This window comes from Kogia breviceps, chromosome 18 (assembly GCF_026419965.1).
Source record: "Kogia breviceps isolate mKogBre1 chromosome 18, mKogBre1 haplotype 1, whole genome shotgun sequence".
Classification (NCBI taxonomy): Eukaryota; Metazoa; Chordata; class Mammalia; order Artiodactyla; family Physeteridae; genus Kogia; species Kogia breviceps.
In genome coordinates this window covers 15,415,638-15,440,446 of record NC_081327.1, presented here as the reverse complement: position 1 = coordinate 15,440,446, position 24,809 = coordinate 15,415,638, and the positions used below count along the sequence as shown (strand labels likewise).

General features: G+C 49.1%; 1 protein-coding gene across 1 annotated transcript; it reads left to right on the top strand.

Annotated features, from left to right (window-relative positions):
• Window positions 1-24,809, top strand: WTIP (WT1 interacting protein). Its single transcript, XM_059044398.2, has 8 exons — window positions 1-715; window positions 5,796-5,897; window positions 18,590-18,657; window positions 18,817-18,879; window positions 19,046-19,176; window positions 19,974-20,025; window positions 20,716-20,784; window positions 23,661-24,809. Exons 1-8 carry the CDS (start codon window positions 37-39, stop codon window positions 23,799-23,801), a joined length of 1,305 nt encoding a protein of 434 aa, XP_058900381.1. The 5' UTR covers window positions 1-36; the 3' UTR covers window positions 23,802-24,809.

Here is a 24,809-nt window from a genome sequence, read left to right as displayed (position 1 = left end):
GGCGGAGGTGACGCGCCGGGGCCGGCGGGCCGGGCCATGCAGCGCTCCCGGGCGGCCGCGGACGAGGCGGCTCTGCTCCTGGCCGGGCTGGCCCTGCGGGAGCTGGAGCCGGGCGGCGACTCTCCGGGCCGGGGTCGGCGGGGGCCGCGGCCCGGGCCGGGAGACGAGGCGGCGCAGGCGTTGGGCCGCAGAGGGCAGGGCAGCGGCGGCGGCGGCCCCGAGGCCGGGGTGGACGGACTGAGCCGCGGGGAGCGAGGCCCGCGGCGCGCGGCGGCCCCCGAGCTCAGCGCGCAGCCGGCGGGCAGCCCGCGGGCTAGCCTGGCGGGCTCCGACGGAGGCGGCGGCGGCGGCAGCGGCAGCGCCCGCTCCAGCGGAATCAGCCTGGGCTACGACCAGCGCCACGGCAGCCCGCGCTCGGGCCGCTCGGACCCGCGCCCGGGCCCCGGGCCGCCGTCGGTGGGCAGCGCGCGCTCCAGCGTATCCAGCCTCGGCTCCCGCGGCTCGGCCGGCGCCTACCCCGACCTGCTCCTGCCCGGCGCCGGCTCCGCGCCGGCTCGTTCCCCGGAGCCCGCTGGGCCGGCCCCTTTCGCTCTGCCTTCGCTCCAGCTGCCCCCGGGCCGGGAGGGCGCCCCGAGCTCGGCGGAGCGGCGGCTGGAGGCGCTGACCCGAGAGCTGGAGCGGGCGCTGGAGGCGCGCACGGCGCGGGACTACTTCGGTGAGCGAGCGCGGCGGCGCGGCCCGCGCGCCCGGGCCCCGGGCCTCCGCTGTCCTCGTCGGGGGTCGGGGACGACCTCCGGGTAGGCGGCCGGCTCGGCCGAGGAGAGCGCTGGGTGGGCCCGGGGCTGGGCATCGGACGAGGGACCGGGCTGCAAAAAGCGTGTCTCCCTCCCGTGGGGCTGGGGAACTGGCGAAGTTTGTTCCCGCAGACGGAGTGTGTGTGAACCTCCAGGTCTGGGACTTGTTTAGGACAGTGGCTTAGCCTCTGGGTCTCCGGGCCGGGAGTTCTGGCAAAGTCAGTGGATGCGTTGCCCCTAATTTAGAGAAAAAGTCACGTTAATAGGCAGAAAAAGCTACTTTTGAATAATTTCTTCTTAATCCTTGGCACTTGCCTCAGCTCATCGTATTCGATGCTTTGTGATCAACCGGTCAGCCGAAGCTGTGTGTTTCCCTTCCCCCAGCAGTACGGGCTGTGAACAGGGGCAGAGAGGTGGTGTGGCCTGGATACCACCGGAGCCCGCCTGACCTGAGGCTTTGATAATGGTAGTGGCTGGAAGTAGAGTCTTTGAGAGAGGAGAAGCCCACGCTGTGGGAGAGGGAGGGAGGCTAAGCTGGTCATACTGGGGTGTCCTGGCTCTCGGCTGTGCTGTGTATATGGGATGTTTCCGAAGGGAATCTTGCTTCACATCATTTGCAAAGACCACCAGTCTCTGACAGCCTCCCTTTCTTAATCTGACCTTGGCCCTTTGATCCCAAGTCCTTTGGACAACTTGAGGCTTGAGGTTCTGAGAGGAGGCCTGGGGAGGGGCTTCCCTCCCTCCCTTAGTGATAAGCAGGCACCTGGCTTTGGAGGCGGGGGGTGGTTATCATGTCTGGGACTGAGGCTGTCCTGGAGTATGTATTTCATGGTTCATTCCAGCTAGCAGCTCAGGACTGCCCTGAACTGGATATTGAGAGGGAAGGAGGTTGTATGGGACAGGCAGTGGGGGCATTGCAGGCCGAGGGAAGAATGTGGGCAAAAGGAGACAAGTAAGGATGTATACGGTTCCGTTATGCTCCCTGGGGTTGCAGCCCAGGAGGGGTCAGGTGGTCAAGGAAGTGTGTAGGCCAAAGCATTGTCCTGCCTTTGGGAGGGGACCTGCTCATCTAGGAGCATCACGGTGAGAATTTGTGGTCTGGTAGGTTCTGTGGCTGCTGTCAGACCACCTGGGAGCAGGGAAGGAGTAGGAAGCCATTGCCTTTCATGCCAGGCAGGTACCAGCAGCAGAAGCTGGGCTGCCTTCTGAAGAGAATGAGATTCCAGCGCTCTCTCCCCCCGGGGCGACCGCCCCTTTTCCTGTCCCCACTCGCTGCAGGGCCTGGGCAGGGGTGTGTTCTCTGGGCATCCGGAGCTACTCCTGAATCTTTGTGTGAAGACTGGGGCAGGTAGTGGGAGAAGTGAAGGGGCTGATGGGTGTCCTCCTTTCTAATGGGACCTGCTGCTCCCACTGAAGCCACGTGGGAGTGGGAGGTGAGTGATGATAGATCTTTGTTTTTTTTTTTTAAGAGAGGCCAGATCTAGGTAACATTTTCCTGATTTTTAAAAAATATGAGCAGCTATTTGCTTGAACTGCTGATATCTTACTACCGATATTCCACATTTTGGAGCTATGAAAGTGGCAGTTTCATACAAATCAACCTGAATAATACAACATTTTACAAAAGGAAGTCTGCAGGTAGCATGAGCTCAAGAGATCTCTGATAAACCTCACCCTTGGAGTGTTTTTTCCTCTCTGTCCATCCCTTCTTGGCGCTGGTACCCGCTCACCTCCTGGCTGCTCTCTGTCTTTCATGGACATCTCTCCTGACCAAGTTCTGCTGCCGTGAGCCAGCCAACAGCTTCAGGCCTCCAGAACCTCATTAACTTTGGTGACCTCTCTGCCTTCTCTTCAGCCACCCACCCCCAAGGCCACACCCTGGATTTGCCTTGCTTCAGCTGTCTTCAGTTCTGGTTGCAGCTTGCGTCTCACCACTCACTACCTCTGATTCCTCTAATTGTTGTTTGCCCCGCAGAACCCTGGCTCCAAGTCAGTGCTGCAGCCCCCTTTTCTGTTGCTATATCAGGCTGCAGAGTGATGGTCTCTAAGCTTGGTGCTCTTCTGGGCACCACTCATCAATCTTAGCCTCGGTCAGTTCCCTCTTTCAGTCCCTCAACAGCCTGCCTCTCTCCTCGTCCCTGCCCATGCTTTCTACTTTGCTGAGAATAATGGGGTCAGCAGTTGCAGTCTTGGCTTCCTGTCCCTTCCCTGAAGGCTCTCAAGTTCATGTCCAAGTCTGAGGATGAAGGTCCTTCCATCTCCAACCTCTACCTCCTCCATCTACAGCTTTCCTCTTTCCACTGGCCCTTTTCTTTTGTTTATAAATATGTATAAGGGTCTTTCATTAAGCAACAACAACAAAAATAAGAAAAAACAACAAACCCAAACCTGTATGGCCCCAAGGTCTCATCCACCCTTTCATCCTGTCTTCTCATCCTAGTGTCTGGTTGACATCATCTTTGCTTATCTGCTTTCGATCTCCCCTCAGTTGTCTCTGTCTCCTCCTGCTGGACTGACCCAGCTCTTGCTCAGCACCCTGGCCATGCCCCAGCCTCAGCCTGAAACACCAGAGGGCATTTGCCAAGTCTTGTTGGTCTGGATCTTACTGCATCCCAAAGGTGGAGTCAACTCTCCTCCGAAACAGTCTACTCCCTGGATTTTGGAGGCACCTCGTGGTCCTGGTTGTCCTTCTTCAGTGTATTTTCATTAAAGAGATGCAAGCTCATATTTAGCAAAAAACCAAACAGAACCAAAAAACAAATAATACAAGGTCATAACTTCCCCTCTGGCCCATCCTTCTGTTCTGCTTCCAATAGGCAGCCGACTTTTGCTCCTTGTGTCGTGTTGTCTGGTAACTTAGTCAAATGACAAGGTCAGGTTTTCAAAGTTGATGGACAAGAGTGAAGGTGTGAGGGTGGGTCATCTTCACTTTAGAAAGAGAAGTCTGGCTGCAATTTTGGGGATGGATTATCGAGGGCCAGGGTGGGATGCTGTGAGGAAGCTGTTGAAACAGCAAGTGGGATGAGAATTGACGACGCTGAATCGGGCCAGTGGGAGTGAGGGGAGGGAATGAAGTCCAGAGTAGGGAACAGAGGAACCTGATTCAGAGTTGGAGGTGAGAAAGACAGGGTAGACCTGGATGCTTCCTGAAACCTGGCTATGCGAAAGTGCCGTTTTCTGAGCAGGAACCCAGAGCTCTCTTCTGGACCTGAGGTGGTCTGGGGCATCTGGGAGGTGGATTAGTGGCTCAGGAGAGGGATCCAGGCTGGGCAGAGTGCCAGGAGCCTCGGCAGGGGTGAGCATTTGGGAGCAGATGGCACTGGGGTAAAGCCACGTGTGGAGACCTGTAGACGTGGTGTGTTTGGCTTTCAAATTCTCAAAACATTTAAGTTAACAATTTCAGTATGGAAAGATTTCATGCACAAATCTCGATTTCTAGCTTTTCTTGAAAAATCTGAATCTTTAGAAGTGCTGGCCCTGCATTCCTCCCCGGTAGCCATCAGTGGAGCTGAGGCGTGTCTGTGACCTCCGGCGGCCATGGCTCTCTTCTCCATTCACCTGGGTGCCCACCAGCCACTTTTACATTCCTGCCTGGTTTGAGTGCATCTGAACTGTCTCTCCCTCCCCTGGGGAGACTGAGGCATGGGAGACCCAGGACTGAGCAAGGGAATACCCAGTAGAACTGGGAAGAGAGAAGAACTAGAAAGCCAGGTGCGGGTCATATTCTGGAGACCCGAGAGGAGAGGGCCCCCTTTAGCAAGATCTGAAGAGAAAGTCCATAAATCTGCACCGTTAGGAGATGACAGGATGTGGACTAAGCTTTCTTTCTTGACTGAGGGGAGGGGGAAAATGGGGTGGCTGATGGGTGAGGGAAGTTTTTTTTAAGGTGGGAGATGCTCAGCCATGGTAAATGTTAAGGAGAGAGATCTGGTGGAAAGCAGGAAGGAGAGGGTGAGGGCAGCATGTCCTGAAGCAGCCAGAAGACTTAGGGTCCAGGGGGCAGGTGGGCCCCGTCTCCATGCCCTTTGCGGCATGGGAGACCTTTGGTGAGTCTGTGAGAGGACCTCTGATGTCTGGGCTGGCCACCTGCAGTCTCCACGGTCTCCAGGAGGGCTGGCTAAAGAATTCCCTAAGGCTAGTGCTGGTCTTTGCCCTGGCATTGCTGGTCACCCCTCTCCTTACCACCCCTCCCCTGCCTGCCAAGCACCCCACCCTGGGGTGGTTCCCCAAGACCACCCAGTTATTCCCTGCAGAGCAACTTCCCTCTCTTATTTCCTTTAGACCTTTGCTTAGATATCACCTTGTCACTGGGGCCTTCTCTGACCATCCTCTTTAAAAATCACACACTCAGACATATTCTTAATCAGCCTTATTTTCCTCCATAGCACTTGTTTCTACCTGAGATGTGGTTTACCTGTTGTCCGTCTCTCTCCACTGGAATACAGGCTCCTTGAGGTGGGGGATTTGTTTGGTGCGTTGCAGAATCTCTGGCACCTAAACTATGCGGGGTGTCAGTGTCCATGTGTTGACTGAACAAGAGAATAAATTGACCTTATTGTACAGATGAAGGAGGTGTGGCTGGGAGGGTCAGGGACTCTGCCCTGGTTGTGTCTATGTGGTCTTCATTCTTTTTGGTTCATAGACAGCAGAAAGGATTTTCCCTCTGTCCACGAGCAGATCAAGGTGAAGGGGCTTAGACCAAGTTTCCAGGTGTAAACATGTCGTTGTAATTTTGATGGTGTGGACAGTGTCAGTTAGCTCTGACTTGCCCCGTGCTCTACTAAACTCTTGGAGTCCTCAAACAACAGCAGCAAACCCTAAGTAGCGGTACCCTTCCTGTCCCCGTGTTAGCCGTTAGTGATGGAGCGGTGGAGGCCTCTGGAATTTCCTTGCCCAAGATCACGTGGCTGAGCAGCATTAGGACCGGGAGTCAGATGCATGTCCACTCGAGTCCACAGTCCTGGAGCTAATCGCTGCTCTCTCCTGCCTCTTCTTCCATAGGTATTTGCATCAAGTGTGGGCTTGGAATCTATGGAGCGAGGCAGGCGTGCCAGGCAATGGGGAGCCTGTATCACACCGATTGCTTCACCTGCAACTCCTGTGGTAGGTAACCTCTCCCCTGTCCCTCTTGCACTGTGGATCCCCTTGCACCTAAGTCCCAGGCAGATGGACCACCCAGCTCTGGCCCAGACTGGAGTGTGGAGGAGGCTGAGTTGTGGCCCCTTTTCTTCTGGCCTAGTCTGGTTGAGAGGCCCAGGCTCCTGGGGAGATCTGCTGGGCCCTGGGGAGGGAGGCCTGAGGCCAGGGAGGAGCCTTCTGCCGGCCACAGGGAAAGGCTGCCCTTCCAGCCCTTGGCTTTGGAACCTCTGTCCTGGGCAGGGTACTGATGTCTCTCGGTTGCCTGGGTGGGGCTTGTGGAACCAGAGATGTGCCTTCTGCCTGCCTGGATGTGGGGCTAATATTTTTTGCCCCGCAATGTATTTTTTGTCCTAATTTTACACACTGTATAAAATATAAATGTTATAATTTAAGCTAGACAAAGTTATAAAAAGAAAAAAGTAACTATAATCCAACCAACCTAATAAGTCTGCACTCTTGATCTTCCTACTGTTCTTTCATGCTTTGCCCTGAGAAGACCTCTTTTATTTATATACACAAAACATTTAAATACAAAACCTTTTATTTCATAAAAGTGTAATATGACTTTGTTATGAAGCAGAAACTAACACAGCAGTGTAAAGTAATTATACTCCAATAAAGATGTTAAAAGAAAAAAAAGTGTAATATGTACACAGTGTGAAGTCAGATAGTCCTGAGAAGCTATTTTTACAATCGCAAAAAACCACTTATATTTCTGCCCTGGTCTTGTTCCCCAGGGGCAGCCACTTAGTATTTTTTAGCAGCTTCATCTGGTAGCACCTCCATGTTCTAACAGCATACACTGCTGTTTCTTGATTATCAGTTTTAGAAGTGATTTGCTTATGTTCGCTGTGGTAGATGAGAAATAGGCTTCTATGCTGACTGTTCTCCCCGCTCTCCTTCCGTCTTCTCAGAGCAGTCATCATAAGTTGTGATTAAGTCAATAAACCAGGTTTATATTACTATAATATATGACTATGTAAATATTATTCACTGCAGAACCAAGAATTATACTGGGGTTATATCTCCTTTTCCTATAGTCATTTACTTTTCCTGGAATTTTCTTTTTTAACCTTTTTTTCTCCTTGCATTGTCTTGACTTACCATATCCTTCGGTTTCCTCTCCCCACTCCAGTTGCCCCATTTTAGTAGGCATTCTTTTGAGTCCCCCCTTGGAGCCCTTGGCCTCTCCTTAGTCTGAGCCGGTTGCTCTCTGGACCCCTGTGGAGTGTGCATTCTGTGCCTTCCCATGTATATTGGTTGGATTGAATCCACTGTCTCCTAGAAGCTTTCAGCTGCAGATTACAGAAAAGCTGCTGAGGAGGCTTAAACTCTAAGAATATTTCTTGACTCATTGAACTGGGAGCCCAGAGATAGGGCTGGCTTCAGGCTGGGATTGATCTAGTGGCTTAGGCCCTGTGAATAGCTTGGCTGTGTTTCCCTTGGGTTTGGCTTTATCCTTAGGGCAACTTCTCTTATGGTAGTGAAATGTCTGAGGCAGCTTGAGACTTCCATTGGGACACCACTGGTCTGGAGGAAGAGGGGCCATTTCTTCTGGTCATGTTTTTGGGGTGGGGAAACTTCTTTTCCAGAAAACATCTAGCAAACATCTTCCTGTATATCATTGGCCAGATCATCTCACACATCCATTCCTGAACCAAGCCCCCTGTGGCTGGGGGGAGTGCTATGATTTGATTGACTTACTTGCCTGAGTCTCTGAACAATTATAAGGGAAGGAGAATTAGCTTTTTACTAATCAAGCCCATCCATGGATAGGGGAGTGGATTCAGGTTTCCCTTAAACACACCAGGCTGTCTGAGGTAAGGTTGGTTACTGAACACAACTTGGAGAAGTAGGGAGGAATCGAAGCTGTGAAACAACCAAAACTGTCCAGCGTTTTGCTGTAGTTGTCTAAGCAGGGCAATGTGGGAGGTAAATTTTCTGAATTCTGTTGTGTCTAAAATGCCTTTAGTCAACCCTCACAATTTGTAGTTTGACTGGGAATAGATTTTCAAATTGGAAATAATTTTCACTAGGCATTTTGAAGTCATAGTTTTATCTTCCAGAAGCCATGGTTACTGCTCAATTCTGATGCCATTCTGATTCTCATTTTTGTGTGTGTGATCTGTTTATTTCCTTTTGGGAGATCTCAGGAAGAGGGCTATCATTGAGCAAATCCTGTAATAGCCTCTGGAAAGGGCTGTGAACTGCACAGTTGCAGGGGTAGCCACTTACGTAGATGCAACAGGAAGGGTGCTCCTGAAATTGTGCATTGCAGCTACTTGGCTTAGGATACTTTTTTTTTTTTTTTTTTTTTTTTTTGCGGTACGCGGGCCTCTCACTGCTGTGGCCTCTCCCGTTGCAGAGCACAGGCTCCGGACGCGCAGGCGCAGCGGCCATGGCTCACGGGCCCAGCCGCTCCGCGGCATGTGGGATCTTCCCGGACCGGGGCACGAACCCGCGTCCCCTGCATCGGCAGGCGGACTCTCAACCACTGCGCCACCAGGGAAGCCCCAGGCTTAGGATACTTGATGTATGTTTGGTGTAGGCTTTGTGCCATTGGTTATGCTGCGTACACACAGAGCCCCATTAGACTGGAGACTTGCCCTTCAGTTCTGGGAATGTTTCTTGTATTCTTTTTTATTCCCTTCTTCTTTCCACTGGTACTGAGTTCAGCAGTGTAAGAATCAGGATAATATATTATGACCAAGTTGAGCTTACCTGAAGAATACTAGTGGAGTCACAATAGAAAATTCGTTAATGTAACTCACCTCATTAACAAACTAAAGAAAAACTATATAATCATCTCAATAGGAGTAGAACAAGCAGTCAATAAAGTCTGACATTCAGATTTTAGCAAACTGGAAATAAAAAGGAACTTTCTCAACCTGATAAAAGTTGGTTACTAAAAATCTATGCAAACATCATACTCAGTGGTGAAATATAAGAAAAATGGACCTTTAAAAGAGGAAAGGAGGGCTTCCCCGGTGGCGCAGCGGTTGAGAGTCCGCCTGCCGATGCAGGGGACGCGGGTTCGTGCCCCGGTCCGGGAAGATCCCACGTGCCACGGAGCGGCTGGGCCCGTGAGCCGTGGCCGCTGAGCCTGCGCGTCCAGAGCCTGTGCTCCGCAACGGGAGAGGCCACAGCAGTGAGAGGCCCGTGTATTGCAAAAAAAAAAAAAAAAGAGGAAAGGACAATGACGCCTGCAATCATGTCTTCTATTCAGCATTGTACTGGAGGTCCTAGTCATTGCAATAAGACTAGAAAAATAATTATAGCATAATCATGTAAATATTCATATACTGTTGAACATGGGTATATAAAATGGTGTTGAGATGTCAGTTTTTTCCAAATTGATCTATAATGCATTGTAATTCCAGTTAAGCAGGTTTTCGTGAATTTGACAAGCTAATTCTCAAATTTAAATGGAAGAGCAAAAGGCTAAGAATAATCAAGATGATCTTGAAGAAGATTAGGTTGGGCAAACTTCCACCACCAGCTGTCAGTATATATTGTATAGTTACATTAATTAATTTCATGTGGTCCTGGGGCAAGGCTAGACAAATAGACCAATGGAACAGAGTGGAGAGTTTAGAAACAGACCCATGTCTGCGTGAAAACTTGACGGGTGATAGAGACAGCGTTGCAGATGGTTCTGGGAAAAGTGGTTATCCATATAGAATAATGAAATTAAATCCAGGTGTATCAAAGAGCTAAATGGGTAAAGAAAAACTTGACAATTTTAGAAATAGATATAGAAACATATCCTCGCCAATCTTCTGGTTAAGAAAACATTTTTTGTCACACAAAAACTGCCAAACTTAAAAGAGGGGATTGACAGATTTGGCTACATTTGAATTAAAAACCTCTATTCGTTAAAAGACACTGTGAAGCATATGGGAAAACAAACCGTATACTGCCACAAACATAACTGCCAAGGATCATTTTTGTTTGTTTACAGCATTGCTTTTTTTAAAGTTTTTATTTTTATTGGGCTATAGGGGATGGGTTGGGAAATATCTCTGCAAGTTATGCCCTACTAGGGAAATGTCCATTCTAATTTTCCTGGGATAGCTTTCGGAGCTTTTTCTTTATCTTGGAGCTGCTGCTCTTGCTGGCAGTGGCCTCTTCAGGTCCACTGCTGAGTGGCTCCTCCTTGGAACAGAATTTCCTCTTTTTCTTGGGGACCCTCTTGTTTTCTGACTCTTCAGGGTCACTAACTGGTTCCCCTTTAGGGAAGGATTTCTTCCTTTTGGTAAGACTTCCACTGCCAGCTGTCTCTTCAAGATCACTACTAACCAGCTCCTCCTTGGAAAAAGATTTCTTTTTTTTGGGTTTGGAGGAGACACATGGGTCTTCCATTCCATTCTGCTGAGAAGCCTCCCAGGGCTTCTGCTTTTTCTTCTTTTTGGGTCTTTCACTTGTCTCCACATTCCTCCGGGGTACAGCATTGCTTTTAATGTCGTGTCCAAGAAATCTTTGTAGTTTCATGTTTTGGACATCTGTTTTTATTTTTTAAGCATATTAAACCTACCTGTTCTGTATTCTGTATCTAATTATCCCAATAGCTGATGACTTTTGAAGTCCTACTTCTATTGTTTATTGTTTCTCCTCACTCTTGGTGATGATACCTTGTTTCCTCATGTGTTTTGTAATTCCTGATTGTGGAAGTCTGTGGGAATTCATTGAGGTGTATGTTGAAGGTGCATTTCCCTAGGGGATGTTTGAAAACTTTATTTTATTTTATTTATTTATTTGGCCGCTCTGTGTGGCATGTGGGATCTTAGTTCCCCAGCCAGGGATCGAACCTGTGCCCCCTGCAGTGGAAGTGCAGAGTCTTAACCACTGGATCACCAGGGAAGTCCCTGAAAACTTTTTATTAAGGAAAAAACTTGAACAGGGGCAAATATATTTTTTCTTTTATGAGTATTCTTATTACCTATGGACTTGTATTCATGTAATGTATTCCAATACCATCATTATTCTTTTTGATGCTAAGATTGCCAGAGGAAGTCCCTTCCAGTTGACTCCTGTACCCTTTTGACATGTCCCCATTGTTCTTTGAGCACTTCTTTACTCTGGCACAAGATATATTTGGTTTACCTTTGTTTTTGTTTTTAATTTAGTACAATTTACATATAGTGCAGCAGACAGATCTTAAGTATATAGTTCACAGATTTTGGATAAATGTGTACATTTATATTACTCACACCCATAACAAGGTTATAGAAAATGTTAAACACCCGAGAAACTTCCATCTTCCCTTTTTTTCAGTTAATCCCCATATATTCTCCTATCACATCCACTCAACCAGTGTTCTGATTTCTACCATCATAGATTAGTTTTGTCTGTTTTAGAACTTCATATAAATGCAACCATAATAGTATGTACTATTTTCTTTCTCTTTTTTAAAAATAATTTATTTATTTATTAATTTTGGCTGTGTTGGGTCCTCATTGTTGGGTCTCCGTTGCTGCGCGTGGGCTTTCTCTAGTTGCAGTGAGCAGGGGCTACTCTTCGTTGCGGTGCGTGGGCTTCTCTTGTTGTGGAGCAGGGGCTCTAGGCATGTGGGCTTCAGTAGTTGCAGCACGTGGGCTCTGTAGTTGTGGCTCACGGGCTCTAGAGCGCAGGCTTAGTAGTTGTGGCGCATGGGCTTAGTTGCTCTGCAGCATGTGGGATCTTCCCGCACCAGGGCTCGAACCCGTGTCCCGTGCATTTGTAGGCGGATTCTCAACCACTGCGCCACAGGGGAAGCCCTGCCTTTTTTTTTTTTTTTTTTTTTTAATCTATGTTGTTACATGTATCAGTAGCTCACTCCTTTTTATTGCTGTGTAGCATTTTTATTGTATGAATATACCACAATTTGTTTATCCATTTATCTGTTGATAGATACTAGGTTGTGCTGTGAACATTCTTGTACAGGTCATTTGTGGACAAATGTTTTCATTTCTCTTGGGTAAATTCCAAGGAATGGAATTTCTGGGTCAAAGGCTAAGTGTACGTTTAACTTCATAAGAAACTGCCAAACTATTTTCCAAAGGGGCTGTATCATTTTATACTCCCACTAGAAATGTAAGAGAGTTGGGTTATTCTACATATTTGCCAACAACTGGTATTTTAGTCTTTTTAATTTTAGCCATTCTAATGGGTTTGAAGTGGTATCTCACTGTGGTTTTAATTTGCATTTCCCTGACAACTAATGAGGTTTGAGCATCTTTTCTTCTGTTTCTTGGCCATTTATATCTTCTTTTGTGAAGTCTGTTCAAGTCTTTTGCCCATTTTTAAAAAATAATTTTAAATTTAATTCTTACTCCCTTTTTATTTTATTTTATTTTTATTTAAAAAATTTTGGGGGGCTTCCCTGGTGGCGCAGTGGTTGAGAATCCGCCTGCCAATGCAGGGGAGATGGGTTCGAGCCCTGGTCTGGGAAGATCCCACATGCCGCGGAGCAGCTGGGCCCGTGAGCCACAATTACTGAGCCTGCGTGTCTGGAGCCCGTGCTCCGCAACAAGAGAGGCCGCGATAGTGAGTGGCCCCCGCTTGCCACAACTAGACAAAGCCCTCACACAGAAACGAAGACCCAACACAGCCATAAATAAATAAAATATATTTAAAAAAAATTTTTTTTGGCCTTGCCATGCAGCACGTGGGATCTTAGTTCCCTGACAAGGGATTGAACCTGCAGGCCCTGCACTGGAAGGATGGAGTTTCAACCACTGGACTGCCTGGGAAGTCCCTCTTTTGCCCAGTTTTTAAATTGGGAGTTGTCTTTTATTATTTAGTTATAGTAATATATATGGTAAAAGTTCTTTTCAGATGTTTTGTGAATATTTTCTTCCGGTTTTTTTTTTTTTTTTTTTTTTTTTTTTTTTTGCTTTACGGTTATTATTTTTGTGACTTGAAATTTTTTGTCCCCTGTTAGGTCATGAAGATAGTCTCCTTTGTTTTTTTCTAGAAGCTTTAGGTTTCTCATGTTTAGGTTGATAACCATTTCATGTTATTATTATTATTTATTTTTTTTGCGGTACGCGGGCCTCTCACTGCTGCGGCCTCTCCCATTGCGGAGCACAGGCTCCGGACGCGCAGGCTCTGCGGCCATGGCTCACGGGCCCAGCCGCTCCGCGGCATGTGGGATCTTCCCAGACCAGGGCACGAACCCGTATCACCTGCATCGGCAGGCGGACTCTCAACCACTGCGCCACCAGGGAAGCCCCTCATGTTAATTTTTATGTATGGTATGAGGTAAGGAATTGAGTCTTATTCTTTTCTCCATATGAATATATAGTTGTTCCAGCACCATGTGCTGCAAAGACTTTGCTTTCCCACTTGTATGTTTGTTGAAATATTTATGGGTCTATTTTTGCCCTCCATTCTGTTCCACTGATCTTTTTGTCTCTCCTTACCACAGTATTACATTGTCTTGATTTCTGTAAGTCTTCAAATAGGTAGTGTAAGTTTTCTAGTTTTGTTGATCTTTTCCAAGATTATTTTGGCTATTCTAGGTTCTTTGTATTTCTATATAAATTAAAAAATTGGCACATCAGTTTCCACAAAAAAAAATAGAGTGCTGAGAACTTGATTGGGTGGCATTGAGTGTGTAGATCAATTTGGGGAGAGTTTATATGAGAGCGTTTGAAGCCATGAAGATGGTTGTTGGAACTGTGCAGGGTCCAAGATTTTTCCCTACATGCAAGCTGACTAGTTAGCCTGCCAGGGTTTCACGGGTGGTGGCTGAAGACATGACCTTCCTGGGACAGATACAGCACTGCAGGCAGCGTGAGCTTCATGTTCACATCTGTTCTGTGTGCCCTCCTTGGTCCCACAGTGGTGACGTGGATGCCAGCTGTGTGCTGCACACGCGGTGGGTCTTTATGTCATGGCTGAGGAACCCTGAGCTTAGGGAACCCCAGGATTTTATAATGGGCTGCCAGCAAAGCTGTCTGACTCTTATCCCAGAGAAGCACATTATCTTTATTTATACTGAACAGCAAACCAACCTGCCTTCCGCTTCAGAGGGAGATGCTATCTCTGTCTTCTAAGCAGTTTGCTCTGCAGACGTCCTTGGAAAGATAATTCAGAATGAAAGCTGCAAGCTGTTTGAAAGATGTGCAGAAATGGAAGGGATCCAATGGAGTACTGTCTTCCAGCAGTGGTATATCTCTCTATTTATGTAGCTCTTTTAAAATTTCTCTCAGCAAAGTTTGGTTTTGCTGAGTAAAGTCAGACACATCTTTCATTAAATTTATCCCTTAGTATTTTATGGGTTTTTTGGGATGCTGTTATAAATGCATTTTTAAAATTGTAAGTTTAGGAGACTTCCCTGGTGGCACGGTGGTTAAGACTCTGCGCTCCCAATGCAGGGGGCCCGGTTTGATCCCTGCCCAGAGAACTAGATCCCACGTGCATGCTGCAACTAAGAGTTCACGTGCCACAACTAAGGAGCCCACGTGCTGCAAGTAAGGAGCTGGTGAGCCACAACTGAGCAGCCTGTGAGCTGCAACTAAAGGAGCCCGCCTCCTGCAACTAAGACCTGGCACAACCAAATAAATAAATAGATATTTTTTAAAAAAGGAATACTGAAGGTGCTAGCAAAACGTATTCAAAATAATAAAAATCAAAATTATAAGTTTATTTTACAATCACTTGTTCCTAGGATATAAAAATTATTTTTGGTTTTCATATATTGACCACCTATTCTACAGTTTTGCTAAACCTACTTATTAGTTCTAGCAGTTTTTTTCATAGATTCCTTATGATTTTCTGTATAACACAATCATGTCATTTGTGTTTATAGTTTTTCCTTTCTCACCTGTCTTACTGCACTGCCTAGCACATCTAGTATACTGTTGAATCCTAAGGGGAAAAGCATTTACTATTTCACTGTTATGTCTGATGTGAGCTGTGGGGCTTTCATAGGTGCCCTTCAACAGGTGGGGGAGGTTCCCTCTTGCTCCTGGTTAGGTGTTGTCATCTCCTGCCTCTAAAGGGAATGCCTCTCATAGGTCTGCTGGGGCTGTGGTTTTGACAAGGATGCCTTTTTCTTTTAAAGTTTTTGTTCAATTTGTTTAAACTAAAAAAATCCCACATCACTAATTTCTCCCATCCCCAACCCCCCCTGTGTCTTGCAACCACCAAACTTTTCTCTGTATCTATGAGCTTGTTTTTTTTTTTTTAAAGATTCCACATATAAGAGAGATCATACGGCATTTGTGTTTCTTTGTCTGACTTATTTCACTTAGCGTAATGCCTTCAAAGTCCATCGATGTTGTTGCAAATGCCAAGATTTAATTTTCATTCTTTTTATGGCTAAATAATATTCTGGTGTGTGTGTGTGTTGTGTAATTTTTTTATCCATTCATCCATCGATGGACGCTTAGATTGTTTCCATCTCTTCGTTATTGTAAATAATGATGCAATGAACATAGAGGTACAGATATCTTTGTGAATTAGTGTTTTTGTTTTCTTTAGATAAATACCCAGGAAGGGAATTGCTGGGTCATATGTTAGTTCTATTTTTAATTTTTTGAGGAACCTCCATACTGTTTTCCACAGAGGTTGCACCAATTTACATTCCCACCAACAGTGACGAGGGTTCCCTTTTCTCTAAATCCTAACCAACACTTGTTATGTCTTGTCTTGTTGATAATAGCCATTCTAACAGATGTGAGGTCCTTTGTTGTTAATTAATCGACCATGCATGTGTGGGTTTATTTCTGGGCTTGCTATTCTGATCCAGTTCTATTCTTCTTTCTCAAGATTGCTTTGGCTATTTAGGGTCTTTTGTGGTTCCATGTAAGTTTTAGGATTATTTGTTCTAAAAATACCATTGGAATTTTTTTTTAACATCTTAATTGGAGTATAATTGCTTTACAATGTTGTGTTAGTTTCTGCTGTATAACAAAGTGAATCAACCATATGCATATGTATATCCCCATATCCCCTCCCTCTTGCCTCTCCCTCCCACCCTCCTTATCCCACCCCTCTAGGTGGTCACAAAGCACTGAGCTGATCTCCCTGTGCTATGTGGCTGCTTCCCACTAGCTAACTGTTTTACATTTGGCAGTGTATATATGTCCATGCCACTCTCTCACGTCGTCCCAGCTTACCCTTCCCCCTCCACGTGTCCTCAAGTCCATTCTCTACGTCTGTGTCTTTATTCCTGTCCTGCCCCTAGGTTCGTGAGAACTTTTTTTTTTTTTTAGATTCCATATATAGTTGTTAGCATATGGTATTTGTTTTTCTCTTTCTGACTTCACTCTGTATGACAGACTCTAGGTGCATCCATCTCACTGCAAATAACTCAATTTCGTTTCTTTGTATGGCTGAGTAATATTCCATTGTATACATGTGCCACATCTTCTTTATCCATTCTTCTGTCGATGGACACAGGTTGCTTCCATGTCCTGGCTATTGTAAATAGTGCTGCAATGAACCTTGTGGTACATGACTTATTTTGAGTTATGGTTTTCTCAGGGTATATGCCCAGTAGTGGGATTGCTGGGTCATACGGTAGTTCTGTTTTTAGTTTAGTTTTCTTTCTTTTTTTAAGAAAAATAAATTAATTAATTTATTTATTTTTTGGCCACGTCGGGTCTTGTTGCTGCCCGTGGGCTCTCTCTAGTTGCAGTGAGTGGGGGCTACTCTTCGTTGTGGTGTGAGGGCTTCTCACTGCTGTGGCTTCTCTTGTTGCAGAGCATGGGCTGTAGGTGCACGGGCTTCAGTAGTTGTGGCACACGGGTTTAGGTGCTCTGTGGCATGTGGGATCTTCCCAGACCAGGGCTCGAACCCATGTCCCCTGCATTGGCAGGCGGATTCTTAACCACTGCACCACCAGGGAAGTCCCCTGTTTTTAGTTTTTTAAGAAACCTCCATACTGTTCTCCATAGAGGCTGTATCAATTTACATTCCCACCAACAGTAAAACCATTGGAATTTTGATAGGGATTGTGTTGAATCTGTAGATTGCTTTGGGTAGTGTGGACATTCTAACAATACTGATTCTTGCAGTCCATAAGCATAGAATATCTTTGCATTTATTTGTGTCTTCTTCAGTTTCTTTCGTTAATGTCTTGTAGTTTTCAATATACAGGTCTTTCACCTCCTTGGTTAAATTTATTCCTAGGTATTTTATTCTTTTTGATGCAATTGTAAATAGACTCTTTTTATTTTCTCTTTCTGGTAGTTCATTTTTAGTTAAACAGCAGATTTTTGTGTATTGATTTTGTATTCTGCAACTTTACTGAATTCATTTGTTAGTTCTAATAGTTTTTGATAGAGTCTTTAGGGTTTTCTCTATATATTACTTCATCTTCAAATAGTGACAGTTTTACTTCTTCCTTTCCAATTTGGATGCCTTTTATTTCCTTTTCTTGCCTAATTGCTCTGGCTAGGACTTCCAATACTATGTTGAGTAATAGTGGTGAGAGTGGACATCCTTGTCTTGTTCCTGATCCTAGAGGAAAAGCTTTTAGCTTTTCACCATTGTTTATGATATCAGCTGTGGGCTTGTCGTATATGGCCTTTATTATGTTGAGGTACGTTCCCTCTATACCTGCTTTGTTGAGAGTTTTTATTATGAAAGTATGTTGAATTTCATTAAATGCTTTTTATTTCTATGTCTATTGAGATGATCATAGGATTTTTTTGTTTGTTTGTTTGCAGTACGTGGGCCTCTCACTGTTGTGGCCTCTCCCGTTGCAGAGCACAGGCTCCGGACGTGCAGGCTCGGCGGCCATGGCTCACAGACCTAGCTGCTCCGCGGCATGTGGGATCTTCCCAGACCGGGGCACGAACCCGTGTCCCCTGCATCTGCAGGCGGACTCTCAACCACTGTGCCACCAGGGAATCCCCAATCATAGGATTTTTATCCTTCATTTTGTTAATGTGTGATGTATCACACTGACTCATTTGCCGATGTGGAACTATCCTGGCATCCTTGGAATAAAGGATACCTTTTTTTATATCGGGCTCCTTCACCTGGTGAGAGTTGTACTTCTAACGTTTCTAGATTAAGAAATTCATTCTTGGGCTTCCCTGGTGGCGCAGTGGTTAAGAACCTGCCTGCTAATGCAGGGGACATGGGTTCGAGCCCCGGGAAGATCCCACATGCCACAGAGCAGCTAAGCCTGTGAGCCACGACTACTGAGGCCCATGCTCCTAGAGCCTGTGGTCCGCAACAAGAGAAGCCACTGCAATGAGAGAGGCCCGTGCACCACAATGAAGAGTAGCCCCCGCTCGCCACCACTAGAGAAAGCCTGGGCATAGCAACGAAGACCCAACACGGCCAAAAATAAAATAAAGAAAAAGTATATAAAAAAAAAAAATTCTGCAGAGTCTGCTCTGAATTCCACTGAACTTAAAGCAAATGTTTTTTTTTTTTTTTAATTATCAGAACTTCAGTTTACATTTGAGAAACAGGTCTTCATACGTTTGCTCTGACAACCTCTTACCACAGTTTTGTCAACAACATATTCTATTTAACTTAAAAAAAAATATTAATTAGCGTAATGATAATAACATAACATTAGAGGGCAATTTTAAAATGTGTCTGCAATCTGCTTCTTATCTGTTGGAGGAGGGTGCTGAGAAATGGCGGCAGGAGCGTCGTCCCTGGCTCCAGCAGTCCAGGGACCCCCTTCTCAACCCTCACCCTTGCAGGGAGACGACTTCGCGGGAAGGCGTTCTACAATGTGGGTGAGAAAGTGTACTGCCAGGAGGACTTCCTGGTGAGTCAAAGCTGTGCCCTGGCTGGTGCCATGGGTGGGAGCAGGGGCGGGGACCCTCCTTCTGATTCATGTGGTGACCTGAGGCCAGGAAGCAGATGCTGGCTGGGCAGCAAGTGCCCCTTTGTCACATAACATCCTGGATCCTGTGTCCCCTCCCAGTACTCCGGGTTCCAGCAAACGGCTGACAAGTGTAGCGTGTGTGGACACCTCATCATGGAGATGGTGAGAACCTCCCCCAGGCTCCTGGAGCCCCTCTGACATGCGCAGAGTCAAGGACCCCACCCTTTCACCTGTTGGAGACCTGCCAGGGGCTCAGAGCCAGAGTGTCTTCTGGGGGCTGTGCTGAGCCTTCCACCTACACTGACCCTTCAGTGCCTCCCGCCCCCAGATCCTGCAGGCCCTTGGGAAGTCCTACCACCCGGGCTGCTTCCGGTGCTCGGTGTGCAACGAGTGCCTGGACGGGGTGCCCTTCACTGTGGACGTGGAGAATAATATCTACTGTGTCCGAGATTATCACACGTGAGTAGCCGGCGCTATGGAGCAGTGTGACTCCCATGGTTCTCCTGCCTCTCCCCAGGCGTATTTTTCTGCCCTGCCTGTCTGTGCCCTCCATCTTGGCCTGCTCACTTCTGGCCTCCGCTGTATGCTCAGTGGTTGGGGCGAGGTGCAGATCTCTGCTGGAGCCTTCTGTCTCAGTGCTCTCCTCCCCCTGCCTTTGCCTGCACCCCCTCGTCCTAGTGGTGGGGACTCTGGGCTGCCCCATCTAGCTTCTGTCCCGCTGCTCTAGTGGCCAGGCCAGGACTCTTCTGCCTGGAACGGGGGCTTGGGGTCTCTGCAGAGTCTCTTTCTGCCTGTCCGGTACCCATGTGACCAGGTGATCCGTTCTCCCTTGCTGTGGCTCCAGGCTCAGCCCTCGGACCTCTGGTCCTGTGCTGCTGCCTTGCATGGGGTGGGTGCTGGGCATTGGTTCCTGGTACTCAGTGTGGAGCCAGGCTTTGCAGGGGTCTCAGCTAGAGGAGGCCCAAGCCTGGACATGATGGGGCAATGACTGACAGGAAGCATGAGGGAGAGGCCAGGGCAGAACCTGAAGAAGCCATCCTGGAGGAGGTGATGGGGTGGAGGTGAATTCGGGCACCACATAAAAGGCCAGTGCCAAGAAGGCGTGGCATAGGACGCTCCTACCCCAACATATCCGCACAAGAAGAGGGGGCCTGATGCTTGGGCCACGTCATGGGGCTACTGTGGGTGGACCTGTCCTCGTGCCCTTGGCCTCTGGTCACTCAGCTGGTCACTTCTGGTTTCCTTTATTCCTCCAGGGTTTTTGCACCAAAATGTGCCTCCTGTGCCCGTCCTATCCTCCCTGCACAGGTAGGCACCACTCACCTGGAGATGGTCAGGCGCCCGGCCCCGCCCGGCCCTGCTGGTCCTGCCTGGGTTGGCCCCAGGTCTTGGGCCCCAGTGGGAGGGATGAGCAGGCGCTCCTGCCCCCTGTCCCTCTGGGCCGAGGGACATGTGTTGTGCCCAGTGCACGTACGGTGCAGGTGTCCCCGCATGAGTTAGAGGGAAATGGTGGCCCCTGCTGCTTGGCTGCCCCACTGGCCCCTCAGCCCTGTTGCCTGTCGATGTCAGGACTGGCCCCGGGCTCTGTGAGCTCGCAGCTGAGACGGTGGGGGAGCAGACGAGAGAAGGATGCGGTTTGTGCAGGAGACATCCTCAGATGGTGCATCTCTCTCCGGCACTGGGTCTTCCACACATGCTGGCCCTGGGGAAGCAGGCCTGGCAGTGGTCTTTCCTGACTCCAAAGAGCTGAAAAGAACACATACGCACACACTGACACCCAGGTGATGGCTCTCCTCAGCAAGTGTGCGTGCTCTCGGCTGCAGCCGTGGGAGGAGGCCTGCGGCACACTCACATCCATTTGTGTGCACCCACTGATGCCTGTTCTGGCCCCGTGGGAGCAGCCACGTCAGAGCTCACACGGGTGTGAATGCACAGCCCCTATGTGTGTAGTTATGTGCCCACCACACAGTTCACCTCAAGCCCTGTCTCTTCCTCCAGGGCTGTGAGACAACCATCCGTGTGGTGTCTATGGACCGAGACTACCACGTGGAATGCTATCACTGTGAGGTGAGCCTGGGTCCCCCCAGAAGGCTGGTGGCCAGGGCAGTCCCCCTCTCACACGGGCCTCCGTCTCCCTAGGTGCTCTGTGGGCTCACCTCCTCTTTTATGGTTCTACCCCATTCTGCCTGTCCTCCCCCAGTGAGCTCTCTCTCCCTCCCCTTCAGGATATGGTTTCTCTCAGCCCGTTTCTCATTCAGTCAAATATTTCCCGAGGATGTACAGTGTTGGGGTGTTGTTGATGTACAGAGAATAGAGACAGTCTGTATCCTTCAGAGAGACAAGTACTCAGGCAGTATTTATACTGGGTCATTACTATCAAGGGGAGTTTTCAGAGCACATAGCAGGCCTTGGAAAATCAAGGAAGGCTTTCTGGGGGAGGTGACACCCAAGCTAAGATTTGAAAGATGAATAAGAGCCACGGAGCAGGGAGAAGGGCATTTTCAGGCAATGGAAGCAGAATGTGCTAAGGTGTGAAGGTGAGTGTGTTTTGTTTCACTGGAGAAGCTGGCAGGAGCTGGGGACGAAAGGCCACCTGAGCTGAGGAGCACGGACTTATCCTGAGGGCAGCGGAGAAGGATCAAAAAAGGATGACGCGATGTCAGTGAGATTTTAGAAAGGGCACTCACGCAGAGAATGAATGGAGGAGGAGGGAGTAGGGGCTGGGGTTCCCTGAGGAGGCAGGTAGAGTCAAGGTTGTGGCCCTGGGTTCCAGCAAGTAGACTGAGTTTAGTGTTGGTTAGATGGTACAGGGACTGGATTTGGTCAGTGATGGGACGTGGGAGTTGAGGGGTTGGAAGGTGTCCATTACGACCCCAGGAGAGAGTGAGGGTGAGAGGAGGAAGTCATTAGATGATCTCACTTTTGGTAGCTGGAGACATCTGAACGGAACTATCCAGACGGCAGCCGGATGTCCTGGAGTACAGAGACTCTGGTACAGGTGTAGGAGTTTGGGAGTCACTGGCATACATAGCTCTTTCCTCTCTGATACTCTGCCCTGTGGTTTCTAGTTGCCTTTGCCTCCACAAATTCTGAATTCAGGGAGACCAATGGGCATCCTGGAAAAATCTCTCCAAGAAGTAACCTCGGCAATTGTAGGGCTCTCCTTATTTCCCTTCTCTCAGAGATCACTGGCCTGCCTTGCCGGTTTTTCAGGGTCCGAGAATCATCGTTTCATATATTTTGCCCAGTTTGCCATTGTTAAAGGTAGGGTGGGAAATCCAGTCCTTGTTACTGTCATGGCCAAAAGCAGGAGTCCCATCATGGGCATGTACATGGCTACTGAAGCCAGGGGAGTAAATGAGGTCTTCCAGGAAGAGCTGTAGAGGAAGGAGCGGGGGCTCAGGATAGCCCAGGGAGCTCCAACATTCCGGGGATGCATTCAGGCAGAGCAGCCACACAGGAGGCCTAGAATGACCGACCAACCAACCCGGAGAGGTAGGAGAAAAACCAAGTGTTGGGTTTCAGAGCCCCCAGGGAAGAGCAGGTGTGTCAGTGAGAAACCTTCAGTAGGAATCTAGGGTCCATCTGGAACCAGGTTGCCTTGATGGGGGCAAGTGGCCCAAAGGGAATAGGAATCCTGCTGGAGGAGCAGGGAAGGGGGGATCAGGAGCGCAGAGGGGCCACTGTTCCTCCAGCAACCGTAGGAGGGCATCCTGCTCTGCAGTCCTGGGGGCTGCAGTGTCCCCTTGGGATCGCTAAGCTCAGTCCTTAAGGAAAGGCTGATGTTGAAAGTCCAGGAGCAGGTCAAGCTGCAGGCAGATTACAGCCAGCACCTCGGGGCTGTGAGACATGGTGCTGCTGTCCCCAGGGGAGACCCTTGGATGGGAACAGGGGGCTGTGGCCAGACAGGACATGGAGGACACCTGGGACCTGAGTTGCTTGGGACATGAAGCTCCATCACAACAGCCCAGCTCTGTCACCTGTGTGAGGCGGGGTACATGTTGGTCTCAGGGCCTTTGGGTAACAAGTGTCAAAGCTTCCAGGTTGGAGTTCAGCCCTGGGTGCAGTGAGAGTGTGACCAAAGGGGCCTCCTTGGGGTGGGGGACAGGGGAAGGAAGGAAAAAGTTGTCCAGTAGGTCTTGCCTGGTGCCCCACTGTTACTTGCAGCACACCATCCTCCATGGCTGCCCTTCACATTTCCTGCCTGTTAGAGGTCAAACACGAATCACATAACTTGTTAAACAGAGAAAATTGCCTATAAAATATCCTGCAGTGGTAAAAATGGTAAGATAAGGGACATAAAGCAAAACTCCTTGTTGAATTGATGTCTTCAGGTCTTCTGTTCCACTATCTCTTAAGGCCACTGAGGTCGGTCATTTGACCTTCCCCCCCTTCCCAAGGTCACCAGTGACCCCCATGTCGGGATCCAGGAGGTGATTCTCAGTTGTCACTGTCCTAAGCTCGCAGCAACTTTCCTAGACTCTCCCTCCTAGACGCCCTCTTCACTGTGCCCTTAGGACAGGCTGTTTTTGGTTTTCCTCTTTCATCTTCCCCTAAAATCTTGGTTCTGCTCCTCTTCTTTCCTCTCTTAAAGTTGGAGCTTCCACAGCTCAGCTGTTTGTTCTCTTTTTTCTAGTTATCTCCACTCCCTGGGAGAAACTCCTGTTGTTTTGTTGTTAAAAACGATCACATTTTTATGCTGATGCCCCCATTTACTGCCCAGCCCTCTCTCCCAAACTCCAGCCTAGTGTCCAAGTACCTGCCTCCTGGCTGGCTCTTTTGGATGTGTAAGACGCTCTCCAATTCGGGGTGTCCAGCACTGGGCTCCTGACACCCCCCAAAGAGTAAAGGCCAAAGTCCTCCGGAAGGTGGGTAGGGTCCTACAGATCTCTGATGCACCCTTCCCTTGCTTACTCTGGCGCCGGGGTTGTGTTCTTCCGTAGGACTGCGGGCTGCAGCTGAGCGGGGAGGATGGACGCCGCTGCTACCCCCTGGAGGGCCACCTGCTGTGCCGCCGCTGCCACCTGCGGCGCCTCCGGCCAGGCCCACTTCCCTCACCAGCTGTGCACGTCACCGAGCTCTGAGCTGGGGGCGGGTAGCCCGACCCTGGGGGCGTGTGCTTGTGTCTGCGTGCGCACGCGCGCGTGTTTTTGCTCAGGAGCGCGTGTTTTCCTGCGCACGCACGTGTTTTTGCGCGAGTATATTTTTTGCGCACGCGCCGTTGATGGGTGACCCAGGTCAGTGTCGGAGCTCTGTGTTAGGGTGGGCGCGGCCGCCGGCACCCACCCCACCCCTACTCCCACCAGCCACCGAGCTGCTGTCCGAGGGGCCGGCCCCGCGGCGAAGTTACTAATATTTATTCACCGTCTGTGCCTCCTCAAAAGGCTTCCTTTCTTTCGGGCCCTGGCCGCCTCCCGCCCCCACCCCATCACCCGCCTTGTGTTTCGGGACCCCCTGTGCCCCGTGGCTTCGGGGGCAGACTCCCAGACCGGCTCTGGGTCACGGGGCTGAAGGTGGCCGTTACCTCGTGCAGGGGCGCGGGGTACGCGGCCGCCGTCCTCCGACTGGCCTCGGGGCGGGAGCCAGTTTCCCTGTGTAGAAGGGGTCTGGGACCCCCATCAAGAAAGCTCCGGGGAGGCGGGGGTTGGCGGAGGGCACGCGTGTTTGTCTCATAAGCGCCTGGCCCGCTGGTGAGTGGGAAGGGTTCGCTGTTTGGGAGGGCTCGTAGAAGGAGGTGAGGAATGACACCCTTAGGGAGTGGGGCCTGCGAAGGAGCCCTCCCTTCGGCCATTGTGGTCGCTGCGGGTTTTGGCCACCGGGATTCCAATGGGCGTTTTCAGCCTTCATCTCGCCCCATCCCTGGCTCCTCGTTTCCAGACCCTCCCGTCCTCGGCCTCGGGAAAACACCTCGTGCAGAAGTCCAGCCACAGGTCTCAGTCGAGAGAGACCGCGAGGGGGCGCCCTGCCCATCTGTTACAGGAAAGCACTGTGTATCAGGCTCCACAACAAAAGCATATGATTTGACTTAAATTAAGTTTTTCCTTTGAGAATATTTTCATTTTCTTTAAAAGAATATAGTTTTCTTCTAAAAA